The sequence below is a fragment of the Perissodus microlepis genome, chromosome 18 (genome assembly GCF_051167445.1).
Source record: "Perissodus microlepis isolate ML-2025 ecotype Zambia chromosome 18, ASM5116744v1, whole genome shotgun sequence".
Lineage (NCBI taxonomy): Eukaryota > Metazoa > Chordata > Actinopteri > Cichliformes > Cichlidae > Perissodus > Perissodus microlepis.
Genome location: NC_140478.1, coordinates 16891278 through 16917601, shown reverse-complemented (window position 1 = coordinate 16917601; position 26324 = coordinate 16891278). Strand labels below are relative to the sequence as shown.

Sequence of the window (26324 nt, the reverse complement as noted above, 5' to 3'; positions counted from 1 at the left end):
TTCATTCATTCAGAATTAAAAAATTAATATTATGCTGAAGTTCCACTTCTTAAACTGGATCATGCTGCAGCTTCACCCGCCCTCCCCGGCCCCCTGGGTGAGACAACAGTCATATACTGTCGGTCAGCCTTTACACACCTGCATCTCCAGCTGGACCTCAAACTCCCTCCCCCTCCGCCCAAGCTCCACAGCGCTCTACTCCCAGCTGCCTGGGCTATTTATAGGCCTTGTTTCATTTCCACACCTGCAGGGGGGCAGAGTTGTCACAGTGGGCCCACAGAGGCTCTCTGGAGTACTGCACAGGAATGAAAATGCACCTTGCTGATGCAGGAACTTATTCTTGTCACTCTCTCCCTGCAGACTCGCACGGCACTATTTTGTTGTGCATATGCAGTGCAGTATGTGGTGCAAAGATAACGCGAAAAAAGCAATGCGTGTAAATAAGATTCCCCCGTGAGTAGCGTGAGGTGTATTGACATGGATTACACTTTGAATAATCAGGTGTTTGCAGTAACACGCACACACACACACACACACACACACACACACACACAGAGCAGCTTGATATTATATCGGCACATTCCCTCACAACATCCTGCATGGACACTACTCTTTTTTAAAACTTGATTAAGCGGAACCAGCTAGGTGATATGCAACAACACCTTAAAGTTGCTATTTTTCCTCCTACATTTCTGTTTTTTTCCTGTCATGCTTTTCTACTCTGGATGTAGTGGGCTGAGGATCCAGTCAGCGGATTACATTATCAGTCTGACCTAGTTGCCAGCTATCTCCTGAGACCTGAGGAGCCAGGCTTTCTGCACAGCCTTCCGCTGCTACAACACGCACACTGTGTAACTTTAATTTATCAGGGGGAAGAGGAGGGAGAAATGTGACAGGTTGACAGTTCTCTTTGCCTGCCACTCCGAGCACTCCCCTCTCCCCGCAGTGTGCTGGTTAAGTGTCCTCGCTATAGAACAGTGCATTACAGGAGCGACTATTATTCAGCGCCCTGGAAACTCATCAGCTAGGTTGGAACCCTCTTATTAACGCGAACACTTAAAGTGAGATTTGCACGGAAATATGCGATTCAGGAGGTGAAGCGGGGAGCTATTTTTTTCTATTTTGTCTAAAAAGAGCAAAGAAGTCGATACACGATGTAATACACGGGAAGTAGTCACATCATTTGCTTATGCACCTATGCAAAAGTCTAAAAAGCAGTCCGTTACAAATAAAACAATGAAGAAAAACAATACTTCATATCTCTATGGAAATATAGGTGGTACTATTTAAAGTATAACAAATACTGGCTATAGCCCTGAAAATGTTTGATCTGGGTCACATGTTAATACATATCACCCAGGCTGTCACTTTATGATTATCATTATAAAAAATTGCAATAATAAAACTAACCAAACCAACTGTTTTTCCTGTGTGTTGTTGTGGCAAATTAATTTAACAAATGCAAGGAGGTGCTCAGACTAATCTTATGTGCAATATTACAGAAATAATTCTGACCTTAACCTCAGAATTCCAACATTTGTTTCAGAACGACTCTGGATTTTTAACACTGAAGTCAGCGTTTGGACAGTTAAGTCAGAATTCTCATTTTCCCCTCTAAATTCCAATTTTATTGTTATCATTTAATGTTAGAAGTCAATGAAATTTAATGTTAATTTCAAGGCTACAGTCAGAATCTCAGAATTCTGACATTTGTGTCAGAGTAACTTCGGAATTGTACGGCTGGTGTCAGGATTTGGACATTCTGACTTACTTTTTCTCAGAATCCTGCGATTTGTTTCAGAACAACTTCTTTTCGCAGCGTTCTAAAGCTGAAGTCAGAATTCAGACTTTTTCCTCAGAGTTCCGATTTTTAATAAATCAGAATTTATTCTAACTTACTCTGTTTTGTCATCAAAATTCCAAAACTGAAGTTACATTTCTAACTTTTTCCATTAGTATTAAAAATCTCCGACTGCTGACATTAAAATCAGAATTCTGATTCTTTGCCTCAGCATTCTATAAAAAGTCATGACCTATTTTTGTTTTTTTTATGCGCTCTAATCCTCATGATTGAAATGGGATTGACATTTAGTTTTTGAATATCACTATTAATGTCGTTGCAGTTATCTTGACAACCCTACTTGTCGTATTTTAGGTGTGATATGTAAGAACATTAGTGGAGTACTTTGGTTTCTTTCCACCAGTGTCATCTCACATTAAGAAAAAGCCACTGCCTAAAGTCATATTAATAAAATTATATTAAAGCGCACACTAGCAGAAATTATTTCTTACTGTAAGAATATGGCCTCCATACTGGGCGACTACAGGAGCGTTCATTTAATTTCATAAAGTCAATCATGTAGCAATTAGTCAAGGAAAGGCATAATAGGCACGCAAAAGAAACAATTTGGGGCTGTTATTCTGAAAGCACAAAGGACTTTAAAAAAATCACAAAGCAGTTTTCAGAAGCAGAATTGAAATCATGACAAACTCAGACATGTGAAAGGCAGCGCGATGACAATATAGTCTGAGAACAAAAGACTGGACTAATCAGCCTGCAGATTTAAAAAAAGAAAGAAAGAAAGTTTCCAACAATAGCAGCTCTGACGTCTGGAAAAGGAAAGACGAACCGAAAAAATCGGTACGGCTCAATTAAATAAAACCTTGAAAGAAGAAGGGAAGTAAAAATTCAGGAGAGGAAATATTATTTATCCTCCACGATGAGCGTGCGGTGATAGATGATCAGTCGAAATATCAAAACAGGCTGGATTAATGGAGCCATTTTGAAATTGTTAAATATCAACATCTCACATAATATTCAGGCTGAGGAGAGCCGAACGTGCATATGAAAGATTTTTGGGTCATGACTGTTTCCCCCAGGTGGAAGAAGAAAAAAAAAAAAAGAAAAAACAGCCAGTATGGTTTTTCTGTGAATATTTGGGGGTGGGAGGGAGGTGGAGGTGGGGAGGAGAGGAGAGGGGAGGGGGTGCTGCCAGATTAGGCTACAGCTTGTGCCAAGGTTATAAACAGGCTGTTATCAGGCTTCCAAACAGAATAATCCTCCCTGTATCAGCGCCCAAACATATGGGGCCACACAAAGCAGCAGCAGCCCCTGACAGACACCCCCTTTTAATTACATAGAGGAGGGGGGCAGGACCTTTCTTCCAGTGCCTTTCCCTTCTCCGCTTTACTTTCTCTCCGTCTGCCTGTCTTGCAAATATATTTATTCTCAGATGTAAGATTGCATTTGTCATAAAAAAAAAAAGAGCCTACAAATGAACCTTAGAGAGTTTAAATTGCCTCAACGTTTTAGGTATTTTAGATCAGACAGCTGGTAGATTAATCTATTAGATGACTGTGACAAACAGTGATAATTCATTTTTTTTTGTAATTGTATACTATCTTTGGGATTTCAGCTGTTTTTTGGGCAAAAAAACAAACAAAACATAAGAACATATGCAAACACACCTCAACAGTGAGTTCCTGGTTCAGTTCCTGTCTGTCTGGGCCATTTGCTGCATATGTCTTGTCTCTCTGCAAAGTATCAATCAACCAAATGCTCATCAACAATGAAGTGATCTTAAAAATGTATTTAAACATGTCATTTTATGCTTTTTTCACTTTTCATCCTTTGTCCATATTGTATAGCTGAAAAGATTAAAATGACTAGCAGACAGCAGTAATGTGATGATGGCACCTTGGGTGATTGATCAAAGCAGCTATGATGCTTTTAACTGTTGTGTAAAATTTAATTCTTAAAATCGAGAAAATATTTTGAAGGTAAAATAACAGCTTGTTGCAGTAGTTTAGATATTAGAATAAAAATAAAGCTATCAATTCAAAAACATGCAAAAAAAAAATTTGTGTCTGTTTCAGTCAGCGCTTAGCTGAGGGGGGGAGGGTTCCTCCCATCTGAAAGAGATAAATTCCTCATTCTTTTATATAGTGCCTACAGATTTTAAAGTCTTGTTCAATAAAGTTTAAATGTCACAGAGGTGTAATAATGGGGATCATATAAAAGCTGGGCTTGGAAAAGCTATGCAAAAATGATGGCGTCCCGTTCAGCTCGTGCAATAAACTTTTATTTGGCTGAATCGGCCAATAAAAGTGAGCTTTGAAGGTTGTCAATGGGGAGTAATTGGTCCATTTTACAGGAGCGATCATATTTCTTTGAGGCTTCTTTTTTTTCCTCATAATGCGCGAATGAGTCTCGACACGAGGAGAATCTTCTCGTTAGGAATGTGACTTATCCACCAACCTTCAGCCAGCACAGAAGGGCGTAAAAACAGCGACACAAAAAAAACATCTGGAAAACCGATGCAGGGCAGGTAAATGACACCATCTGCAGCTCTGGTCGCCTGCGCTGCAAGCCCTCCTCTTTTGTGAGATTTCACCATGAATGATGGAGATACACAATAACGGTGCACGCTTTTGGCAGCAGCAGAGCCCATTTCACACATCCCCAGACAGAGGGAAGAGTGTAGACCTTAATGACGTCCAATCTTCTCTGTCACGCCGGGCTGGAGGCTCACCGGGGTAAAAATCGACCGACAGTTCCAAGTGCTGTTAACCGGTTTTGAGAACTTCTCGCTGATTCACAAAGCACACCTTTATTTCAAACGCGGCTGTATGTCATCGCTTTCTTTTCCCACAATTAAAGTCGGGCGATCACAGTCACACTACATATGCAGACACATTCACAAATATTCAGCGGCACAGCTTGAAATGCTAGCTCTTATAAAATAAGATGCTCAGTCTGGAGGCAGTTTCGCTTGTTTCAACATACCTGGTGAGACATAAATGTCAACCACTGTAAACAAACACAGTCCAAAGAGGATGATGAGCTCAAAGAAAACAGAAGGGGTTACCTTCATTTGCCACAGACAATCATTCTGAGATCTGAAGGCCTTTTTTTTGTCTATGAGCCTTTCAGACCACCTCTGTCTGAAGTCTGTTTTCTTTCTCTTTTGACTGTGACTTTAGCTTTTTAACAACAAAAACGTGTTGTGTAACAAATAAAATCAGCGGCTTCCTCTTTTGATATTTTCAAGCGGCTCCTTGAACAAATAACTCTTATGAACCCAAAGGTTTTTTCAGTCCTGCTTTCTCCTAATAACTGAATGACATTCGGTAAAGTAATACTCATTTAAGCGAAGGAGAAAAAGAGTTTTGTTTTTGTCATCAGGTCTGGGCTAGCTCACCGATTCGATTTCACAGCTGCAGAAGCATTTGGTAAGAAAATATCTGAGTGCAGCTGTAAGCCAAAGTGTCAGCGTCTATCCATCCTGGTAGAAAAGGCCCAAAATAATAATCAAACACTCGAGCCTCTTCGGAGCAACGCTGCCAGTGCCACACAAAAGCAGACAGACAAATACAATGAGTATCTCCACACCCCTGCTCTGACAGGAGGCGCTGGCAGAGTCGAGGTAAACGGACTGCGCTGTGCGGCACAGCAACCCCTAATGATCTCCCCTCTGTTTCAGCGGACTGAGAAAAGCCATTACCTCCCGCCACATTACCCTGCCATCCCTCACATGGTGGATGGCTCCTCTCTCCCATGAGCACCTTGCTCCAGTCATGGCTGGCAGTGCTCACCTCCTTAGCGCCTCCTCCTCAACCCCGTCGCCCCCCTCCTCCTCCCACTGAAACCCCCAGCTCTATACATCACATTTAACACTTTGACACTAACAGTCTATAATGTTTCTATTCTACAAAATCACTCTGCCAACTCCAGGATAGCAGAGCAGAGTCTGAGGAAAATAAATACCACTCTCAGCTGCTGGCAGTAAATTCTAAAGGAAAAGGAAAAGTACAAAAAAAGAGGCTCTTATACACTCGGCCTCTTCACTCGCCATCTAAGAGGTCTTCTGGCCGCAGTGGAAGCGAGGGGGTAATTTCAGTCGATACACATTACAGCTCCCACTGACAGCAACAGCTCACGCTTTTTTGCATGGAAGATCGTCGGCACAAAGAAGCCACATAAAACCACGTTTTCCGAGACGTGGACGCTCTTCGCGAGCACTTTATCGGCGTATGAAATAAACATCTCGCTGCTTTAATTATTAAAATCAAAAAGTGGCATGAATAAATAAAAAGCAGCCTGAATAAGTGATGCGACAAGACAAAACTCCAGGCATGACCTTTGAAAGTGTCTCAATGTGTCAGCAGACCAAAATAGAGGGAGGTGCTTTAAGGATGAGGTTTACAGAAAAAAAAAGAAGGAAGCAAGGAAGGGAAGAAGGAAAGGGAACAACTGGGGGGGAAAAAACACCAGCCATAAATGAAACACGTCAGAAGAGATTAGACTACTCAAAAACAGAGGAGAAACAATAAACATAGAAGGCACCCACACCTCATTGCATTACAATTTGTTTCTTTTGTCTCTCTCTTTAATATAAGTGTTTACTTGGGCAAAATCCAATCATTTCATTCTCTCCGAGCGTATTTCATGTATATAAACAAACATTTGCTCGACCTCACTGGAGTATTAGCTTTAATGTATCGTCAGCAAGCCTGGCTTTGAGAGGGCATTAATTTCAATTCGCCGATTTAAACACTCCAGTTTGTCGCAATCCTTCATCGCAGTACGCCACCAAGTCAACACACACAATGGGCCTATTTTTCAATCTAATGGCGGGGGCTTACTTGCCATTAGTTGGGGGGGGGGGAGGAAAAAAAACTGCTTTTGCCTTTTGAACAAGCCACTCAAAATGTACCCCTGCATTTCAAAATGAATTTGAATAATTAATTGCAAGTTAAAACAGCCCACGAACCCCAAGAAACGGGCTGGGGGGACGGCAGCTCGGAAATATATTTCTTGCCCCAAGGCCAGGAGATGTCTCATCTTAGAAAGCTGGAAAATCGCGTGTTTGAGGATAGAGTGTGTAATCTCCAGTGAATCTAATGAAACAAAGTAAAAGATAACGCCACATTTCATCACATTGGAGACAGAGAGCTTCCTCTGGCTTGCCCTTGAGGTGGCAGGAATCCATAATCTGAGGAAATCAGTCTTTTTATGTAGTTGAGGTATCACGAGCCCCTATTTGACCTGACTCTCGCGACAATTGATTTATGAGCGGATCGGATACTTGAATCAAAAGTCTACACCTCTCCCCCTCTCTCTCTCGCTCAAATGATTTATTTTGAAGACAAGGCTTTCTGGAGAAAATATTACAAAACCAACCACCGTCACAAGTCATTTCGGATGGCACGCGGCCCGTCGACGAGACAACGGGTCTTAACCAAAAATGTGCACTCGATGATAATAAAGCACATCTGCCATCAAAGCAACACAATCTCACACATGTCAATAACACACATTTACAGAATCTGCCTCTTCTCCCGCCGTCCTTGGCCCATTCCTTTGCAGCGAGCTTGTCTTTATTATTTAATTAAGCCACTACGGCCATTACATTAATAATTGAGTGTGAGAGGAGACCCAGGGCAGCCGCAGGCTCTGGCGCATTGGGCTTCCTGGTGAGGAGTGTATTAAAAATGTGTGTGTTTATGTCCCCGGGGCGTCTGTCCTGGCTGCATAAAATTGAATTGGTTATATCTAATATATCATCCCCTAAGGGTGACTGGGTGGGTGAGGAAGAGCAGGGGAGAGTTGGGGATGGTCGCATCCTGCCAGCAGGGAACGAGTCTTAGAGATTCAGAGAGAGAAAGAAGGAGAGAGAGAGAGATGCATGAGGCTGTGACGTTAATGTCCCTCAGAATCAAATCGATGGCTGTCCGAATCCTCAATGAGCATGGCCTTAAGCTACGAAGCACAAGACAAGCCCAGAACCAGATTAAACCCACTCGTTACCGCAGTCTTTGTTCACTTCTGGTGTCTGGTGATGCATTCAGTGCATCAGTGAGAATGGGTGGAGGATTTCTTATGAAAACGGATTACAACCGGATACCAAATACATGCGAGAGATAGAAAAACAGAGAGAGGAGAAGAAAAAAAAAAGCTTATGGCATTCATATGGATACTAAGAGGATGAATGTTGGTGACAATGTAAGTGTCTGAATGTAAAGGCAGGAGAAACATCACTCATGATCCCTTCCTTTCACAGACTGAGGGGCTGACTGCAAATGCACTCTCCCTCTCTGTCTTTCTCCACCTCTCCTCTTATCTGCTTTTCCCACCATCCCCCCGCTCCCACCTCCACATCCAACGAGCTCCTGCGCCTTTATCCAACTCCTGCACCTTTAAGGCCTCCAGACTCCAGAGGAATGAGCATTTTAACACCACCATTAAGGTCAGGGCCTAAATTATTGATCTGCCACCTCTATCAGCATAACGGTCACGTAACCAGTATCACAATCTAACCCTCGGCCAGCTCGCTGCAGCTACCTCAATTAGAGAGAGATTCTCATTACAAAGAGAGACGGCGAAAGTGAGAGAGAGCGAGAGAGAGAGGGAGAGGAGAAATAAAAAAAGAGAGAGAGAGAGAGAGGTCCACGTCGGATGATGAAAAAAGGGGACAGAGAGCATTCTTTACACCCACCCTCCGCCTCCTCCTCCTCCTCCTCCTCCTGCCCCCAGTCCACCTCCTCCTTCCCCTTGAAGTCTCCCATCATCTCCCCAGACAAGACCCAAAGATGACAGGTCTTATCCTCACCAAAATGCGGGCGATAAGGCAGCTGTAAAAGAATAATAAAAGAATAATGCATGGAGGATGAAAGAGGAAGGCAGACAGGGAGTGAGGCGGAGAGAGAAAGAGAGAGAGAGGCAGGCCAGGGAGGGGGCAGCAACATAAATAAAGATGCGGCACTGTAGGGCTGGATCTCCTAATGAATTCGGAAGGTCCTGGATCAATAACATCAGCACGCTGACGACACATCACAAATGCCAAAGGAGCCGTTTGCTTCAAGCGGCGCCTGAAGAAAAACAGACGTTTACTGCGTGCCTCTTCTTCTTCGCAAAAATGACCGAGAGCGTCGGAAATCGTTGAAAACCCCTCTTTTAAAAACGAGCCGAAGTCGTGAAGTGTGCGTTTGTGCGCGATACTGCTGCAAGGAGCATCAGGAAGCAGGAAGCAGCTTTGATGCTTGGTAATGGGGATGATTTCCACCTAGGAGATGCGGTTGATAGTGGCCGTGCTATCAGTGCCATTAGTAATGCTGATGACAGATGGTTTCTTTGTCTCTATTCAGATTTATTTTCACAGCTGTCAGAGGAAAGAAGAAACACACTGAGTACATCATTACCCAGAGCAAATAGCCTGAAATGAAACAATCCCTGATATGACGGTCAAAATGTCTGCTGATCTGTGAGGGGGGGGAATAAAAACTGGAGTATATGTTAGAAAGTGTTATAGCAAAAAGTCTCTTAAAAATGGATCAAAGCAGAAGTTGAGGTCGGTCTTGAAAACGTGCCCTCTCTCCCCATTCGCTCATACACAATCATGGCCTAATGGCATTCCATTAACATAATTGCCAACATAACTAGTGTTCCATGTCTGAGAGCCGTTCCCCAACTATACGGGGGGAAAAAAATACAGATATGGAAAGATGAGAGGAGATGAAATTGAGCCAAACTGGGACCATCCCCAAAAACATATTGTGGGTGTTCAAGCTGGAATCGCCTCCTCCTCACCCGCTTTTCAAAGCTACAGCGCTTTGTGGAGACCCCCTGGGAAGACTCTGGCATCTCAAGGAATGTGATGCCAGTGTGTGTGTGTGTGTGTGTGTGTTAGAGAAAATTTTTTGTATGCAGCACAGATAGCGGGTGAAAGAGCAGAGAGCTTCCTTCACATGTTGGTAGCTGCCTCTGCGTTCAAAGATTGGGCCCCGACGCACCAAACACAACCTGCCAGGCGAAATGAAATTCCCATTATTTTTAATTAATCCCTAATTAAAATATATTACTCCACAGATTCCACAAATCTCTCTTAATATGCAAATGTGGCCAATTCAAGGATATTTACATGTCATTAATTAAGGCAAGCACATTCTCTTAGTCTAATGAGCTGTGGCCCGGGTCTGCCAAGGAAAACTAAACACTGGGCTCAGGAGTGAGTAAGCACAGCCACGGGGGGATGCCGAGTCTCTGTTGAGTCAGGACTATCAAACACTAATGCCGGGGTGAAGTAGACAACAGCTCTGCTTGGGCTCACAGGAAAAAAATCCACCCTGAAACAGTCTGACATCATTAAAAACTGCTACCGGTGACGGAGCTTACATCTATGTGCTTTCCTTTTTTAACAGCTGGCGTGTGATCTTCTCAATCCTGAGCATAACTGGCCAAACGCAGCAGCTGTAACATCAAACTGATGCACTTCAGCAGAGCTCTTTGGTTGCTATATGCTACAACTTCATGTACTTACATCTGCTGAAAGTACGGCTTAAACAAATAACAGCATCACCATGGATGTTCACTTTTGAACTGTGGTGCTTATGTAAAATTCAAACTGAATGCTAATTTTAAAAAATGACATAAAATGGCTCAATTTCAGCATTTGAGATGTTGTATTTACAGGTCACAAATAATATTAGACAATTGCTGAATTCTTTCTTTAAATGGCAACCTGTCTGCGGTGTACTGCCTCTCTCCCAGTGACATCCGAGACAGGCTGCAGCCCACCCATCCCCCCTTCCCACGCCTCTGAATTGGATAAGCAGGAAAGGAAATGGATGGATAGATGGATGGATTGCTGGCACATCTACTGTATGTCACTCGAGTTTTGAAACCATACTCTTGCTGCGCTGCATGTCAGCAATTTGACACCTTCACTGTTTACTCTGTATTCAGGAATTTAGAAACTGAAGTATTTATACCACAAATACTGTGTAACACATGTCGTTCAAGTTTTGCCACTCAGAAAGAAAAACTGCCATGAAGCAATCTGAGATATTTAGGGGAAAAAAATGAAAAAATATTCACAAGTCACTGAAATATGCAACAAGGACACGCTTCTTCATTACAGGCCTCATAAAAAAATTAAATCACCTGCGCCTTGACCAGAAACAGCACTGAAATTACACTAATGCTAATGATCCCGTAACGTAACGTATTCAAATGCTTGAAGGGCAGACCTTATCCAATCATCAAACTTCATAAACGTTTATACAAAAATAATAAATGATAGCACGCATACACAAATGAGAGGATACTTGAGCAGCAAATATCAATTAACAATAATAATTACTGCAACTGGATAACAAGCTCACATTCTGGAAAGACCTTTTATTGCTCATGTAAATACCTCCAACCCCTAAACACTCACCACCCTGCAAACACATGGCTGCCCTTTTTTGTGCTACTGAGACGTCAAAGCCAATTGTCCATTAGTAGTTTAAAGTCAGCCCTCAGGGACCTCCTAACAGCATCGAAGCCCCAGTCAACAAGTCACTGGTGTGATGTATTTATAAAGTAAATATCCAAGCTTACTGGATTCTTCCTTTGACCACCTCTTCATCAGGTCATTTTGCCGAATGTAGTAGTTTTTGACTTTTTAAACACTTGCCTGCTTTTAAAAAAATGTAATTTCATACTTTTGTGTTATTTTACTCATTTTACTTTAACTGCACACCAGTGCATGAGGAGCATCAATCCCAACACCAGCTTCTTAATAATTAAAGAGAATATGTGTAGTGTATCCAAGCATTTCCCCAGTTGTTACACGGATACTTTTCATGAATATCATGTTGTATGAGGTGATTTGAAGGAGAGTGAGGAAATGAGCTGGGGTAAGATGTACCTTGCTCATCTCCTTGTTCTCCCCTTTTCCAGCTGCTCTAATTTGACACCTTGAGCTGGGGGAGGGCGGGGGCGATGACGATGGGGCGGTGGGCAGGGTTAACTAGGTGGGGGAGTGTAAAGACATAGCGGAATTCATTAAGAATAGCAACCTGTCTCTCCCCTCAACCTCCCTCTGACGGTAATGATATCCGAGGTTAGCAGAGAGCACACCAGCCAGAAGATGGGAGGAGAAACAAAGACAGAAAGAGGGAGAAACCGAGAGAGTGGGGAGCTCCGGAAAATTAGAAAGACCTCAAATACATCTATTTCCAGTGGAACAAGTTCATGGTTCAGCTCGTACATCGGGCACTTGCACTGAACCATCTCACTGAGGACCCTGTTTGCCTGGTTGCTTCTGAGTGTATTTCTGCATCCTGTTAACATTCACATGAAATGAAAGAGGTTTCAAAAACTGTTATTTTGCCTCTGACAGTCCTAATGCACTATGATGACATACCAACAACCGACTGCAGACCTTCGAAAAACCCATTTATGCCACACTTTGTAGGTTGGATGGAGTGCAATCAGACCTTTTCAACATTGTGATTACCACGTACTGGCACAGTAATCTGTGGCTGAGGAATTGGCTGGCTAATGGCAGTTTCACATCAGCCATCTATAGGGACCTTGCAGACAGGTAAAGTGGTAGTTGCAAGATATTGAAATGGCCAGTGCCACCTGGGATGAAAGGCCTTTAAAAAAAGTATTAAGAACTTATTTTTTCCCCGCACTAGAAGCAGAGGCACTGAGTGTAAGACGAGCAGCTTTATCTCTGCAGTGACTTAAAACATCAAACACCTCGCTTTCCCTCACAGCCACCGAAGCTGCAGCTTGATTTTAGAGCTGGAGGGGGAAATGATTGAGGGGTGAGAGGGATAAAAAAAGTTTCAAAGCTGAGCTGAAATCCTCGCTGAAACAGTGTCCCGAGACCTTTCAAACACTCATTTCCATTTATCTAGCAGCGACATTTTTCATGACGTACTCTCTGGCAAACTATCTGACTCATAAATCCAATTCAAGCCTATTACTGGAGAACTTTTAAAGCTATCCTTCATTAATGTTAATGGGGGTTTTTAGTGGAGGCCAGTGGTGGTTAGGACTACATGGCTGCTTTCCCAAGCTTGTTTAACAGGCTCCAGACAGAGATGGATGCTTCTTGCAGTCCGATAGGCTCTCAAAACCATCTATCACCCAGAGGACCCACCCACAGAGCTGGCGTTCCATAACAAAGGGCAGGCAGGAGAGCTCCTGATTGACAGCTTTATGCGTTTGGTGGCTAGTCAGACAGCAACGAGGAGACACGGTATCTGTTTGTGGCCTCGGCGCTGGCCCCCCTTTCTGAAAATGAGTTGTGAAGAACAGAACAAAATAATGAGTGAGCAGGGGAATCGATCAATATGCCGACACGCGAGATAAATGAGAGAATCAAACACACGCACACACACACAAAAAAACCCCATCCCTAATGCTGCTGAGTAGGTACAAAACTAATCAGGCAAATGAAGCTGCCTGAGCAACATAAACTGTGAATGGAGAGCAGTGTTAAGGCATAAACAGTTATTATCACAAAGATCATTACCCTTACACCTCCAGACTCACTAATTACCACGGTAAACAGCCATACTCTAAAAATGTATGGCTGGAGCATGCAGTAAAACCCGCTGCAACATGTAAATGCAGGTACGAGTCACAAATAAAGGGCTAACGCGCTGCTCAAAAACACTAAAATCTATAATAACATATATTTTAAACAACGTTAAAAAAAAGGGCCAAGTGATTTGCTTCTGTCACAGCTGCAATCATTTTACGAGAGGCCACAGTAGCTCTCAGGGTGTATATATTCTCGAAAGGCAGACCAAAAAAAAGGAAGGGGGTGGGGTGTTTCAGAAGAGACACACTAAATTTGGACAGTAAGTAGTATCACCCCGTCTGCGCGGTACACCGCACATTCGCAACGCCCCATTTAACCGCACACGGCGCTTCCCTCTACTGCCTTCATTTGCATACTTCAGCGGGGCCCTGACGGATGAAGACGGATGGGGCAAAATCAGCCTCACTGAAACAACTGTTTTATCAAGGTTAAACTATCCAAGAAGCTCTTAACCCCCACGCCTTTATCACACTACAGCTCTCCCAATATCAATCTATCAATATGATCTTATCGGGAGGGAGGTGGGAGAAGACGCTCTTCATAAACTCAAGTAATAGGAACATAAAGGAATTTTATGTGTTTAGGGGAGGAGACTGCTAAACATGGTGCTGAAGGACATCAATAAAATCCAATAAAACAGGCTGCAAGGTGGTGGCGGCAAAGCCAAATAAAAAATAATAGAAGAAGAGCTGCTCCCCTCAAGGCGTGAGAGGCATGCGCGGAGTCACAGGGTCGTCGCTTCATATCTTGTGAACGACTCGTGAAAGCATCGGCAAGAAAGCACTAAAATCCTCCTTTTACAACATGGCGTGGGGGAACCTGCACATACTGTCATGCGGTCTGCCTCGGGGAAGTCTGAAAATAAATTATCCATGTATGCTCACTCACTGAAACTTATTCAATGAAGTGGTAATAAATGCATGTCTAATATTACTTGTCTTTGTGTCACGTGACCCAGTTTAACGTAAAAACGAGAGGTCTTGTTAGGTTAAACTAACACAGTTTGCCTTCCTGTAACAGCAGAGGCCATGCCTGTGTGTATGTGTGCACATAGAAAGTGAGGGATTTCGAAAAGGTAGTCCATAAACCTAGACATGAAAATAAGAGTAATTAATAATGCACACAATGGGAAGATTCCTATAATTCTTCAAATGAAGTCAAGCTGACTACGCCCAGAGAGTGACATCAGAGCATCTACCCCTAACCTTCAGGCCTACCCGTACCTATAAGGTGACTTAAGTGGTAATTAGACTTATACTGGAGGTTTTTGCTAGCTTTACGGCCTGTGACGTTTATTCACACAGATATGTGAAAACACAGATGTGCAAGTTAATTTATCATGTCATTCTTTTTATCTTCATAGAGAGACAGCAACAAACGGCTGTTCACGAACACCAAACAAATGAATAATAAATACATACAGGTATTTTTCTTTTTGCAAGCTACACTTTTTATTGTATGAGATGCACAGTTTCAGTGTTTGATGAACACTTATTTACACATATTCGTAACAACATATTCCGGTGACCCCAAAGTGCCCCTGCACTGAGAAATGTTGAGCAAAATACAAAGAGCATACATGTAATGTACACATAACGCCAACAACGTAGTGTAACGTCAACATAATATACACACGCATACACACAAAGTCAACAAGCTAATGTAATGTCAACAGCATGCACATGTAAAGTACCCACAATATCAAAAATGTACACGTAATGTACATGCAATATCAATAAAGTACACGTATATGTAATGTTCCTGTAATTTCTTTCAAAATTTTTATTTAGCTTTTATTTAAACAGGTATTCCCATTGAGACTTGTTACAAGAGATACCTGTTTCAGGCAGGTACAATGTACAATTGTACCAGTTAAATGGGGGTGTACATGCCATGTCACCTTTCATTTTGAGATCAGCTACTATATATATAATTTGTAAGGATTTGAATGTTTAAAAAAGCATTTTAAATGTCTCCCAGAAGTTATACAAATGTCAATAATCCTCGTAACCAAGGTACTATATACTAATTTGTAAGGATTTGAATGTTTATGATTTTAAATATTTCCTAAATAATATATATATATATATATATATATATATATATATATATATATACATATATCGTATGTCGTAAACTATAAATATATAGTTTATATCCTTCGTTTTATCCAGAATAATTGCATCTAGGAGGAGTTAGGGAACATACATACACTGTGATCATCAGTGCTAAAATACTAAAACCACTAAAGGCCAATAAAAACTACAAAAGACCATTGAAAGCCAGCAAGTCTTCATCTTGAAAGCACCAACAAAGAGCAAACCTTTGATTGTAATTGGAAAGCTTGTCCAGCAATTGTGGGCTGCTGCTCCAACTTAAAGTCAGCCTTACCCACTAACCATGATGGTGGAACAGTTAAAAGGCAGTTCTTCTGAGGATATGAGAGACCCAGAAGGAGAGTAGAGACAGGGGAGATTTGAAATGTACCCAGGTGTCAACCTATTCAAATAAAAGGATCTTCACATCAGTTCTGTATTTAACAGGTAGACGGTGCAGAGAAGACAGTGCAGGTGTGATTCTTTTCTCTTTTTCTGGTACCAGTTAGGAGTCCTGCACCAGCTGCAGGAATAAGATGTTTATGTTTGTTCCTCCATACTAAGTGCGTGAACACCTGAAACTTTTGTAACAATGCCAAAAACAACCTTGCGGCATGATGGCATCCAGGGTGGCAGTATTGCCAAAACAACACAAAAGCATCACACTGGCAAACTGTCAAACAAAGATTAAAACGATATAAACCTTACACAAGTTATGTTTCGATAGGCTCCAGCACAAGCACTTCTCAGGTGTCACTAGCACAGCGTTCACACCTTATGCAGCGTTAGATAGCCTGACATTCGGAGCATTAAGACAACTTTTATGGCCCAGAACAGCTGATGCAATTACAAACTGATACAGAAAATAACAAATTGCTAATAGCATAAAAATACCCATAAACCCGCATAAATATACACAAATCATAAGAGCAAACTACCTCCTAACTTTTAATCTTTTGAAGGGTAAAAACTTCGTTAGGAGCGGCTCGGTAATAAATGAACAGAAGTATATAATTTGCTGATTATGCTCAAGTAGAAAAAAGAAAATGACAGCAATTAACATAATTTCAGTAGGAGTTAACTGTCCAGAACTAACATCGCCAAAGGCAAGCTGGCAGACAGAAGGCACAGTGGAAATCCACAGCTTTCACTCTTTGGGTAGGGGATACAGATTTTTTACTGTACAGGGAAGCAGCAAGGAGGCATCGCCGCATTATCAATCCTCATGGCTGTTACTGCTTAAATTGGGTACGTATTTAACCAAACAGAAATCGGTTTGGTTAGTTTTCACATTGAAAACATATAATAGTCCAGTAACGAGGCAACGGATATCTACACAAAACAGATTAACATAAAACTTTGAGTCAAACCTGCTGACGATTGAGAAAATCGGTGCTGCTTCTAATGTAATTTGAGTTTAACGAGAATTTATATGACACGAGTGGCATTAATGTATTTCTTTCTAACAAAAAAAAATCTTTCACTCTAACACCCTTTTTTGAAAAAAATCCTGCATGTTGAGGTTTCCCTTTTTTGCCTGCCTCCTTCAGAAGCAGGCTTAAGGGCCCTTATCTTACTCTCAGAGATGGTATTTACACTGCCAGGTGGCTAGGCCAAGTGCTGACCTGTGCTAACATCCGTGCTCTCGCCCCACTGTGCTAAATGCTACCTGTGGTGTCACATTTGCCAAGGGAAGTGATCCAAAAACTGCAGGAACCCCGCTTCTCTATAGGCCCCACGGAATTAGCAGCAACAATCCCCAGAGACAGCCTGCCTGCCTGTTTCTGCCCCTGCAACACACACTGTGACACGCGCGCAGAAATAGTACATACCGCACACCGCACTGAAGATTGCCAGCAAGAGACTGTTTGATTTTGCAGCCACAAAAACAACTCTTTGTGTGGCTAAATTTATCATCGCTCTCCGCCACAGTATTTGTGTCTTTCTCTACAGTTCAATATCTCTTCTCTGCTTTTCTGTGTGTGTGCGTGTGTGTGTCTGCATTGTTCTTTGTCTGTGCCTTTCCTTCCAGCGAAGGTGCCGAGGTTACCAAGGCTCATCTGTGGCCCCTTTTGTCTCTCACGGCACAGGCGAGGTTTATTAACATAAATTAGAATAGCTCACCGAGAGAGTACCTTGTCGCTATGCGTTACCCACGGCAACCTCTCCTCCACTCTCAATCCACCTGAGCATGTGCGTGTGTGCACGGTTGTGTGCGAGTGTTTGTGTGTGACATAAAGAGAGAGAAAGATAGAGCGAGAGAAAGAGAGCACACACTCCCCTGCATCTAAATGTGAAACTCTGAAATGAGGGAGACACATCCACACCCATCTCTCCCCTGTCCTGATTAAAATAAATGGTGCTATCTGCACTGCATGACTCACTACACCATGGCATTACTATCAGTAATTGAAACATCCAATCACTACTGAGCCATCAGCCTCACTGCTCTCCCCCATCTGACTTTGTGGCACCTGATTGAACGTCACACTGTATGGGAAGTAACACAATATATGCCCACGAGTTTATCCGAAGAAATGTTGAGGAGAGACACAAGAGTACCGCATCGAATAGCTGTGTGTGGATGTACAGTACATATTTAAATGTGTGTGTGTGTGTGTGTGTGTGTGTGTGTGTGTGTGTGTGTGTGTGTGTGTGTGTGTGTGTGTGTGTGTGTGTGTGTGTGTGTGTGTGTGAACCACTCAGCATCCTAAGCAGATATCTAGTGAGAGTCAGGCAGCCTCATTGATTGGTGTTGATTCCATCTGGGCAGCGAGCAGCGACTGACAGTGGATCTAAGCCGCTGCGAAAGGCAACCATTAATCTTGGTCCTGTTTAAGCAGCATGTATTAATTTGTGTCATTTTTACTAAGTCAGCCAGGGAAGAGCGCTTGCCATTTTATGTTTGACTGTTCATCGAAGTCAGGGGGTCCTTTGTATGACCCCAGCATGCTGCCAACACGCCACTTACATTTTAGTGGCAGGGTGCCAGGAAAACACACCTCCATCAAGAAAATCTGAATATGTTATAACTTACATTTTTTGGCACAAGAAAATATATGAAAGGTATTTAAAAAAGGCCAAAAAAAACAGTATAATTCAAAGGTAGGAGCGTATGGTTAGAGCCCCATGAACATATCAATAATAAGATCTGCAGGTGTTTCAACGCCAACAGTAGGAGGATATATGTGTTTGCCAGTCACGCTGCGTGAAGCGATTCCATGAGACTGTGGAAAATCCAATCAAATCCAAACAGCACCAATAAGAAAAACAATGGGTGAGGCAATTGCAGTTGCAATAATGTCACCAGAGCTGTTTTGTAGACACTAAAAGCTGCTCTAGAGACAAACATCTGATAAAAAAGAAACTCCACTCTGCCATAGAGCAAATTTCCTCTCTAAAGCAATTTTATATTCGATAAGTGGGAAGGCATTCTTAGCGTAATGGATCTGAATATGATCTCTGTCAGAAAACTAAGAACACAGTCTCGAATAAAAGCCCGGCGTGCAGAATGGTCAGCGCTGCTGCATCAGATAACCAGACTGAAAAGTGCAGGAAACAAACTATAGAAAGAGACGCAATGAATTCATATTTCTCTTGGATAGGTGAGCCGATAGCTCCGTCCTTCTGTCCCTCTTGTCCTTTCAGCGAAGGTGAAGCAAACAGACGTGGACGCCAGTTTAACTTGTGACTACGTAAAGAGGACAAAAGCAGTGGAAAGGTAAACACACATTGTCATTGTTTTTGTGTGCTAAAGAGGGCGAGAGGTCTGTAAAAATAAGGAGTGAAAGCAAACATAGAACAAGCCCAGCAACGTACCTGTATCTCACACACAGACACACACCCTTCCCATACATCGACACACAGAATATGACCATTCTACAGCCAGATCTGTTATCACGGCTAATTACAACTCCCACCTCACATATACAGGGCTGTAATTAGCCTCTTAAAACATGATTAACATGTCTCAATTAAGCCAGTCAACATTTGCATAATATATTAGCTGTCCTAATTGCAAGTGAGTTTATATCAGAGGACAGGAAACAGCAAAAATACTTGCTGTTGCCCCTGAAATGAATATGTAGTGAGCATAAATATGAATATAGAGGAAATGCCAGTGAATAAAAGGGAGTCCGGTCTATTTACGTATGTCATAACTCACTTCAAAAGCAAAGATAAACTGACAGTCAGCACATCCCCTCTCCGACTATACTTATAAAAATATACTACATGTTTATTATTATTCACTTAGACGAACATTTCTGGTAAGTAGAGGAAGAGTTTTCCGATAAATGCATAAATCAAAGCCAGGCAATATTTTTCTCGGGAAAACTTCGCACACATTTTGAAGTTATTTATGAGAGAACAGGCAGAGTCCTGTTCAGCCTTATTTCCGTGGAAACTAAAACATAGGGGGATAAACTGCTGCTTCGGCACTTCCAAGCCGGGGACAGATATACAGTCTCCCAGCTAGCGCGGGGAAACCAAGGACATAGCCATTAGTTTCAGGACAGCGCCACATTGGAGACTAATGCCTCCATCTGTCACTGGAGATGAGAGGAGGGTAACAAAGAGAGGCAACACTAACCCCTGAACTCATCATGGACAGCCATGTCAATTAAATACTGAAAAACTGCAGGACTGGGAGCCATAGTGACCAGTTTATCCACGGCTGAATTGAGCCCAACCAGTACCTCTGCAAGTGTTTAACGCTAATGTTACAGAAAACGGTAATTTGACATTATCGCCGTGCACCTTTGGGTTTATTTCAGTCAAGCAAAGCAGATCTGGCACCACTTATTTGATTAGTAATTAGTGAACAGTTAAAGTCATGATCCATGATGCGCAATACTGCTATTTACTGCTATACTGATGTTACTGAATATGATCACTTATTCGTTTCACTCATTTATTTAAGCAAAATGCCAACTCTTGTTGGCTTCACCTACTGCATTAAGAAGCTTTGCTGTTTTTCATGGTAAATAATACATATTTTCAACAGCTGATCAAACAAAACAAAACATCTGGATATGCTGCTTTATCCCATCTGGATTTTGCAGTGATGGCATTGGACAAATATGTCATCTATTGGGGACTGACTAAGGCTACTGCCTCCCTTTTCCTGCACAGAGATGCTGATGGAGATTCTCATTGGTATGATTACCAAGCTAATGCTAAGTATGCTACCAGTTGCTACTCATCTCACCTGGTCATTTACAGGCTGCAGTGTGTCCTCGTTTTGCTGTTTGGTTTCAATCCCTTAGACTGTCCTTGTCTTTTTTTTAAGGTTAAAACAAAAACAATCCCATATAATCTGAGTTACACATTGGCAGTCACCAGTTGTTGGGTTGTTAGAGACCATTTGGTCCAGCCGGTATTATTGGTTAAACTATCATATAGTTTCTAAGAACTATAACTGACAACATATAAAACCAAAAATCAGCTTTTCTACAATGTAAAATATTATTTTCATAATAAAACAAATTAGTAAACTTTAAAGTTTACCTCAAACTGCAGTAAGTTACAGATTTTCTCTCGCTTAATAAACTACTCTGAAAACAAAGTGTTATGCTACCAAAATGAGGTACAAATAATAACCCGACAATAAGTCGCTGTGCACCCACCTTTACCTGACATATTTTACAAAAGCAGGTGCAACACATTTATATAGCAAGACAAAAATCAAGTCCTTACATCATTTTGTAATAAGTTTATAAATTCACCAGATAACAGGACTTGAACCCTTTTTTATTTATTACTCATCTCCAATGTAACTATCTTTTGCTCATACCGAGGCTCATTAACTTTAACCACTTTACCTTTGTTAGCTTCTTTAAAATAACCATGTTCAGCTGGGTGAAGGGGCGGATTTAAGTGTCTGATTAAAGTTTGTTCTCACTAAAGTTTTTCTGATTGTCCCCCCAAAGTGTACACACCACTTTTTGCCTGTGCCACTGTGCCCAACTTTTACATGCAACGAATCAGGTCTGGGCTGAGAACACTGAAAATCTGTGCCTGGCTGCTTGATCTGTGCATCTCTACTATCAAAGAGTACTCTTGAGCCATCAAAACAGAAGCCGCCTTCTTGACACTGAAAGAACAACATTTGCCCAAGAGTTCATGACACCTCCAAAGTGACCAGATCAACACCACTGTGAATATCTAAATTGTGTGTACACGTCCAATTAGTGGCGCATGCATGGGGGGGGGGGGGGGGGGGGGTTGAGAGCGGAGGGTGGCACTTAGCGGGATGGACTGATTCAGCAGGTCTCCAGCTTTGATAAGTTCAAGCGGTGTAATGCATTATCCGTCTGATCACATTAGTCATGCAGGAGCTCGCCATCTGACCCGAGCCTGCACGGGAGTAATGTGAGGCTGCTGACAAGAGTGGCCTGACGAAACCGTCGCAGGCTCACAGATAGACAGAGAGTGAGAGAGGGAGAGCGTAGGCCTGAAATCTGACACCCAGAACCACTGACTTGGTGTCTGGCTTCTCTTACTTAGTCAACCTGTACGTGCCAGCTTGTCTCGCCGTAATGGTTCCACACAAACAAAGACGCTCTCCAGTTCTCTTCACAGGATGTGAAGCAAACACAGGAAAACAAATTCTAAGTGCTCTCAGGAACTGCAGAAACAATGATGATAGTTTAAAAAAAGAAAAAAGTCGAGAGGGGCCAGAAGACGGGCCAAACAACCCTGGCGTCGAAAGGTACGACTGTAAGTCGTAACACAAATCTCTGTCGCTGCTTTTCCATCGGCCAGCGTGTGAACCTGAGCTTGTTTAAGCTTGCTAAATACTTTAAATCTGTGACACAGGAACGACCCCTGCGCAAATAAACAGGGTGTGGGGGTGTGTGAGGTCATCAGTTAAGGCCTGCTATTGGCATGTGCTCCCGCCTTGTTTGTCAGCTGCTTGCCAATGGACACCTCACTGCTCTAATGTCCCATATTGCTGCTGTCAACACTCGCACCACAAAGAAGAGGCGCGTAGAAGACACACATACACACACAGACATGTGAACATGCAGCACCTATAGATGTCGTAAAGAAGAAGGAAAAAAAAACACTTCCTCTCTTCAGTTAAAGGTCGAGGAGAAAGCGTTGCTTCAAATCTGCCCTGCTGTACTCATCGCCCCCTGCTCGCTCTTCTTCTCGCAGACACTCTCACTGCAACAGTGTAAAAAGCAGGGAGAAGCTGACTCTTTATAAAGAATATAAAAAAGGCTGACAAATTACAGGCTGTACTCCGCTCGCATACACTGCACTCAGCACATTTGGCTGTAAATGCCATGGTGAAGGTTTGAGTCATTTTCTCTGTCACTGCAGTGAAAGGATTTTCAGTTTCGTCTGCACAAACCTCCTATGGGCGAAGATGAGCCGCGGCTCAGCTCTTCAAACGCAGACAGGGAGGACACAGAGAGGCAGCCATTCACTCTTGATTCCCTCACAAATTGCCTGGGTTATTCTTAACTTTTTATACTTCGTTCTGTCGCCATCAAAACAATGTAGCTATTTAGAGCTCGCTGATTTGTGGTTTGGGAGAAATGTTCCTCAGCCACATTTTAAGTAAAAATAACTGATCCGATGCATTAAAAAAAAGAGAGAGCGAGAGAGAGAAAATGTAATCCACATTGAATTGAATTATGTTCCTTTTCCAAACTTGGTGCTAAGCGGAGGGGAGGGCAATTTGCAGTCTGGGGGGAGCCTCTCTCGTCAGAAGCCCTGTGAAATCCTGGTTGCCAAGAACGGTGGGAAGAGAGGAGAGGCAGGGAGGAAAAGCCAGGAAAAGGTCCAAGTCACTTTGTTCTTCTTTTTGGAAACGAACTCTGGTTGAACCCGGGGAGACGCCAGACAGTTTACAAAGAGCCAGGCATTACTCTCTCACTTTTCCAAGCCTTGCAATTTAGAAACAGGGCCCCAGCCTGCTATAGCTTCTTCCTCATGGGCTTCACGTTTTAAATGTGATGAAAATCAAGTGTCTACACGTTCTCTCTTCATTTTCTTTTTTTTTTTTTTGGGGGGGGGGGCAGTGCCAAACGCTGACTCATAAGAGTGAAGCTTCAGTGAATAACAGTTCATGTTAAATTAATGAAAACGGCATTGCCTCCATACAGCACAAGCCCCGTGTTTATTCTCAGCTGTCTGCATGGCTGCGACGCGACAACCGAGCAGCCAAAGTGACAAGGCTCTCTCAATAATCTCAGACAGCTTCAAAGTTGTGTTCACAGATAAGGTTATATTGGATCTTTTGTTTTATTTCCTCCCCTTCAAAAGCAGCGCTCTGCCACATCCCTCAGAGAATAGTCACAGGCTTTCATCATGTGAGGAGCTCTCCTTTTAATCTGCTGTTAAGAGAGTAATAATTCACACATTCCTTTTCATGACTTTGACCCAGGCTGCAAACATAAACAGAAAATCCCCCTGACCTGTCTCTGCATGCAAAACAGCTCACTTCAGCAAACACCATCAAACTCGGCCAAGGAAAGAGAAGAGAGGAGCGAGAAAGAAAGAAAGAAAGAAAGAAAGAAAGAAAGAAAGAAAGAAAGACGGCCCCAAAGAGGCCCAAATGTCCAATGACAGCGAGCTATCCAGTGTCAGTGATGTTTGTGAAAGAAAACATGATGTAAATACATATTTACTGGTTTGGGAGAGTCAAGTCTAGATAACCGTGACCTCTGCTTTTCTTTAAAAATGCTTCAACGATCAAAAGAAGACACCAAAAAAAGAGAGAAAAGAAAACAAGTGATGCTGACACACAAGGAACTGGGCATAAAAGTGACCTTACCTGTTTTCTCCTTTATTTCACATAAGACGTTGAAGAGAGCCGGTTTCATTCTGTGGCAGTTGAGTGCATGTTTTCTAAAAAAACAAACAAAAAAAAAAAACAAAAAGAAAGGAGGGATGGGGGGACAGGACACCACTTTCCAAATCAGTATTCAAACAAGTGGCAACACAACTGAACTTGCTGAAATCCCGAAAGGTTACATTTTCCCAACATATCTCAGCTGATTGTACTTCAAAGCATGCAAATATATAAAACTTACAGGAGCCAAAGCATGGGAAAAAATATATTTGTTAAAAAAAAATCAATCCATACTTTGTGGGTATAATTATTTTGAAAATAATTTAAATGCACAATGCATGACTTCAAATCTTTGGAAAACACAGATTTATCCTATGCAGCATCCAATAAAATTCACTCAGGTACTACAACTTGCCTCAAATGTTTGCTATATGTATATTTTATTGCTAGTGCAGGCTATAGAAGGGGATCTGCAACATGTTATTACAGCATAGGATTACAATGTAAGCTCCTTTGTAACAAGGCAGAAGACTCTCACTTTGACTGAGGTGCCTCAGTGCTCCACAGCTAAAACACACCCCTGTGTCAATCTCATATAGCCACGCAATCATTTATAGTTTCGATATATTACCTTAAAAAAATGACAGAAAAGTTTTTGCAAAGAATTTTCCACGAATCGTGACAAGTTTTTAGGGTCTTTCTTTCGCTTTCACGCAGTCACGGCACTTCGGTGGGCGTAATTGCTTTCATTTAGAGGCAGTCTTGATCCGAACCACAATGTTATGATCTCTCCCCCCACCCACCCCCTCTCCATCCCAAATATTTCCATTTTCACGTGAATAAATAAAGTGTTTTGTGAAGCCTCACCTCGCCTGTGCTTCGTCTAAGCTTTGGTCTGTGATGGTCATTATTTGCTGTAATATGTCTCCGATGTCCTGCTTTCTTCCCTCTCCGTCCGTCCCTGCCGTGCCATCCTGCATATGCTGCGCCAGGCCGGGGTGTCCGGCCATGCCTACCCCGTGGGAGTGCATCAGCCGAGGCTGCTCGTCCATCCTTGACCACGGTCCCTGCTGCCTCCACTCCAACTTTTAAAATTTTAATATCAAGGGGGGGGGAAGGGGGGAAAAAATAAAGAAGAGAAAATATCCTCGGAAATTCCTCTGGATTCCTCGGTGTCTCTCTCCCAGCCCACTCCTCCTTTTTCCTTGGTAAGCTTTTCTGGATTTGGGAGGAGGGAGACTGACAAACCCTCTCTCTCGCTTTCTCTCGGTCTCTCTCCCAGCTGGTTTAGGTGAAATCTGATCTGAATCGCTGCTTTAGGCTTTGGCCACTCCTGCACCGCTACTGTAGGGAAGGGAAAAAAAACAGGATTGAACATTAAAGGCTCCTAATGTGATTAAAAGTGGAGAGCGTTGTGCTCCTCTTATGAAACCTCCGATATACTCAAGAGCTTGATGCGCCAAAACGGCTAAAGACTCAACTTGCCTTTGAAGGTTTTGGATACAAAGTACCACCAACTGTTATTGTTTCGCTTATGTCTGGTAACTGACTCATAATCAGAGTGTGGATGAAAAGCCTCCGCCCCTCGAGCCACGATTGGAGAAGAAGAAGCGCGCAAGTCCCACCTCGGTCCTCTCCGAAAACGTCAATCATCTTCCTCGGGAAGGTGGGACACTGTAATAAACATAAAGAGATGTGACCGGACCGGGTGGCAATACAGTGATGGATCGAGGGTGCATATGTAGCCTAATAAATAATTGTGAGTGGCAGTGGAGCTCTGACCCAACAGGACAGCATGGTGGTGCTCGGAAAAGACACTCTGTCATCCGGACTATATATTTTCCTGCTGAATATTTACACCCGTGTAATCAGTCAAAGGAACAATAAATCAAGATGAATTTATTAGAGCATAGAGCAGTTGTGGAAAGCGTTTTACAAGTCTTGAGTTGGAATATTGGACCACAAGAGTCGTAACAGAAAGCGGTCTAACTAGCAGCCTTCCTCCTTTGGAATCCAACACAGCAGCCTACTTGTGAG

General features: G+C 42.6%; 1 protein-coding gene across 5 annotated transcripts in view; it reads right to left on the bottom strand.

The window, feature by feature from the left end:
* pbx1a (pre-B-cell leukemia homeobox 1a) overlaps positions 1-25884 on the bottom strand; it is a 52225-nt gene extending 26341 nt beyond the window's left edge. The window contains exons 1-3 of one of the 5 annotated variants that reach the window (XM_084911639.1): positions 25773-25884; positions 25155-25631; positions 24270-24343 (exon numbers count right to left, since the gene is read on the bottom strand). In XM_084911639.1, coding sequence (XP_084767765.1) covers positions 24270-24343; positions 25155-25339 — 259 coding nt within the window. In that variant the 5' untranslated portion in view covers positions 25340-25631; positions 25773-25884. Of the gene's footprint in view, positions 1-24269; positions 24344-25154 lie in introns of all 5 variants that reach the window. The other 4 variants (XR_014797537.1, XM_084911641.1, XM_084911638.1 and 1 more) reach the window with 4 other exon arrangements.
* Between the last annotated feature and the right edge of the window lie 440 nt (positions 25885-26324).